The sequence below is a fragment of the Phodopus roborovskii genome, unplaced genomic scaffold (assembly GCF_943737965.1).
Source record: "Phodopus roborovskii unplaced genomic scaffold, PHOROB, whole genome shotgun sequence".
NCBI lineage: Eukaryota > Metazoa > Chordata > Mammalia > Rodentia > Cricetidae > Phodopus > Phodopus roborovskii.
The window spans coordinates 13,592,811-13,595,382 of NW_026125295.1; the positions used below are offsets into that span (position 1 = coordinate 13,592,811).

At 52.3% G+C, this 2,572-nt stretch overlaps 1 protein-coding gene across 1 annotated transcript; it reads right to left on the reverse strand.

Moving 5' to 3' along the window:
• Positions 1 to 542: 542 nt before the first annotated feature.
• On the reverse strand, positions 543 to 1,619 carry Gpx1 (glutathione peroxidase 1). The gene is made up of 2 exons (XM_051204292.1): positions 1,328 to 1,619; positions 543 to 1,107 (listed from the first exon to the last, which is right to left on the reverse strand). Exons 1-2 carry the CDS (start codon positions 1,571 to 1,573, stop codon positions 748 to 750), a joined length of 606 nt encoding a protein of 201 aa, XP_051060249.1. The 5' UTR covers positions 1,574 to 1,619; the 3' UTR covers positions 543 to 747.
• Positions 1,620 to 2,572: the final 953 nt, after the last annotated feature.

Sequence of the window (2,572 nt, forward strand, 5' to 3'; positions counted from 1 at the left end):
CCAGCAAACCTAAAGCAAGGGGTAGCAGTATGGAAAGATTCAGCAAAAGAGAAGCTGGTAACATATTGGCTGTTGCAGCTTGCAAAACAGACTTATATGGGTCTTAACACTTGGGCAAGGATCTAGAGGTTTTTTTTCCCTTAAAGCTGAGGACCAAACCTGATGGGAGATGTCATGCGGCGGGTGGAAAAACCGTACTCCTTACACAAACCCAGCGTCTTCAGCTCTGCCACTGAGCTAAATCTCCAACCTGACTTTAGAGTCCTAATGTGACTAAGGGCACATAGTCATTTCCAAACACAGCAAAACTCAGAAAGGAGTTGACTCTTGGGTTAGGGCAGCCCTAGCCGTCAAGCAATTAGCCCTCGCCTACCACCTTCCTCTTTCTGGAGTAAGGACTGCTGTAGTAACAGTGACCCTTAAGCACGTCCTGGAGAGGGCAAGATGCAGTCAAAAGGTTAGTTTAGACTACGTGACTAAATTCCTTGTCCCTGACAATGAGGTTATCAAAAAGGTAACATTGACACAGGACACACATACAGTTCTTTGACATTCAGCACTTTATTAGTGAAAAATCACCTTTGTTTAGGCAGAAAGGCAGCGGGAATGGACAAGACCAGCGTCCATTTGAGGGAATTTCCCTGGAAATCAGGTGTTTCTCCATGCAAATTTAGAGAGAACACCATCATGGAGGAACTTCCCACAAAGTGAAGCCAGTGATCACCCAACACGAGTGCCAGGAATGCCTTAGGAGCCGCTAGGCTGCTGGGACAGCAGGGCTTCTATGTCAGGTTCGATGTTGATGGTGCGAAAGCGGCGGCTGTACCTGCGCACTGGAACGCCGTCGGGGCCCACCAGGAACTTCTCAAAGTTCCAGGCAATGTCGTTGCGGCACACCGGAGACCAAATGATGGACTTGGGGTCGGTCATGAGCGCAGTGGGATCATCACTGGGCGCTGGCAAGGACTCCCGCAGGAAGGTAAAGAGCGGGTGAGCCTTCTCACCATTGACCTCGCACTTTTCGAACAATGTAAAGTTGGGTTCGAACCCTCCACCGGGTCGGATGTACTTGAGGGAATTCAGAATCTCTTCGTTCTTGGCATTCTCCTAGAGGAAACAAAGGCATTTATGGTCCAGGGTTTCAGAAAACACGGACCTTCTAACTGCAAACCAGGAGTTTCCCATGAGTCACCACAAGTTGCCCTCCTTGCATAATAACCCCAGGACAGGCCTGAGTTCCAACTGCTACCAGCACCAGAGGAAAAGTGAGCGGGTATCCCGTCTCTGGCAGCCTGGGGTCCCAGTCCGCCCCACCCTACCCGCACACCTGATGTCCAAACTGATTGCACGGGAAACCGAGCACCACCAAGCCACGGGGCCCGAGGCGTCTCTGCAGATCGTTCATCTCGGTGTAGTCCCGAGTCGTTGTGCCTCAGAGGGACGCGACATTCTCAATGAGCAGCACCTTGCCCCGCAGGGAGCCCAGGCTCACAGGCTCCCCGCCCGCCAGTGGGCGCGCAGAGAAGGAATACACGGTAGACTGCACCGCCGCGGAGAGCCGAGCTGCACACATACTGCAGGAGCTGGTGAACTCAACAGAATCCACACTAGCGCAGTCAAAGCCTTGCACCTCCCTTTAACTGGTTGATGGTAGGGTCACGTGGTACCGGCTTCTTTCCGGCCCCACAGCCCGCTCTAGGTCTCAGGACTCCGCCTTATCCGGCCTCCACCCTGCCCTCACCTCCCCCAACCCCCTCCCCCAAGCTAGGGCTAGGCCAGAGGGTGCGGCCGGTTGAAGCGCCAGAAGAGCCTTGGGCGCGTCTGGTCTAGCCCGGGCAATGTAGTTTGGAGGTAACCGCCTTGGCGGGAGCCTGGCTCTTTAAGCTCTGGCTGACTCGACGGCTTCTTAATTAGTCTAGGATCCCGCCTAGGAAGCTGGCCGCTGTCTGTATCTGCTGAAGGAGGTCAGGCCTAGCTCCCTTACATTGTGCAACTTCTTTCCCCTCCCAGTCATAATGTTGAACTTTTTTTTTTTTTTGGTTTTTCAAGACAGGGTTTCCCTGTGTAGCTTTGGAGCTTGTCCCGGGACTTGCTTTGTAGACCAGGCTGGTCTCGAACTCCTGCCTCTGCCTCCCAAGTGCTCGAATTAAAGGTGTGCACCATCAACTGCCCCTCTGTGTAGTTTTTAATAGTACTGAAAACTGGCTGTCAGAGTGAGTTCTTGTGGCTTTTAGTAAGGGTAAGTTGGAGGGTGTATAACAGGCATTCAGGACCACAGATTCCAAGCCAGCCCTTCTCGGGACAAGACTACCGGAAAACCCATGTCTCTGGTGGTCTTAGTTTTCTGCCCTCCCCCGCAGCTTGGTCTTAGTCTAGAAAAATCTAGCTCCCCCCTTCACTTTACAGGGCACCCATTCTTTTTAGATTTGAATGTGTACAGAATAGTCATTTCATGTTCATGAGAGTTCTAGAGGAGCGTGGGAGTGGGAGGAGCTGATACCCTGTAAGCCGAGTCTTCCCATCTCCTGTCTCTAGCCAAGTTGAAAGTAAAACACACACCAGGATACAGAAG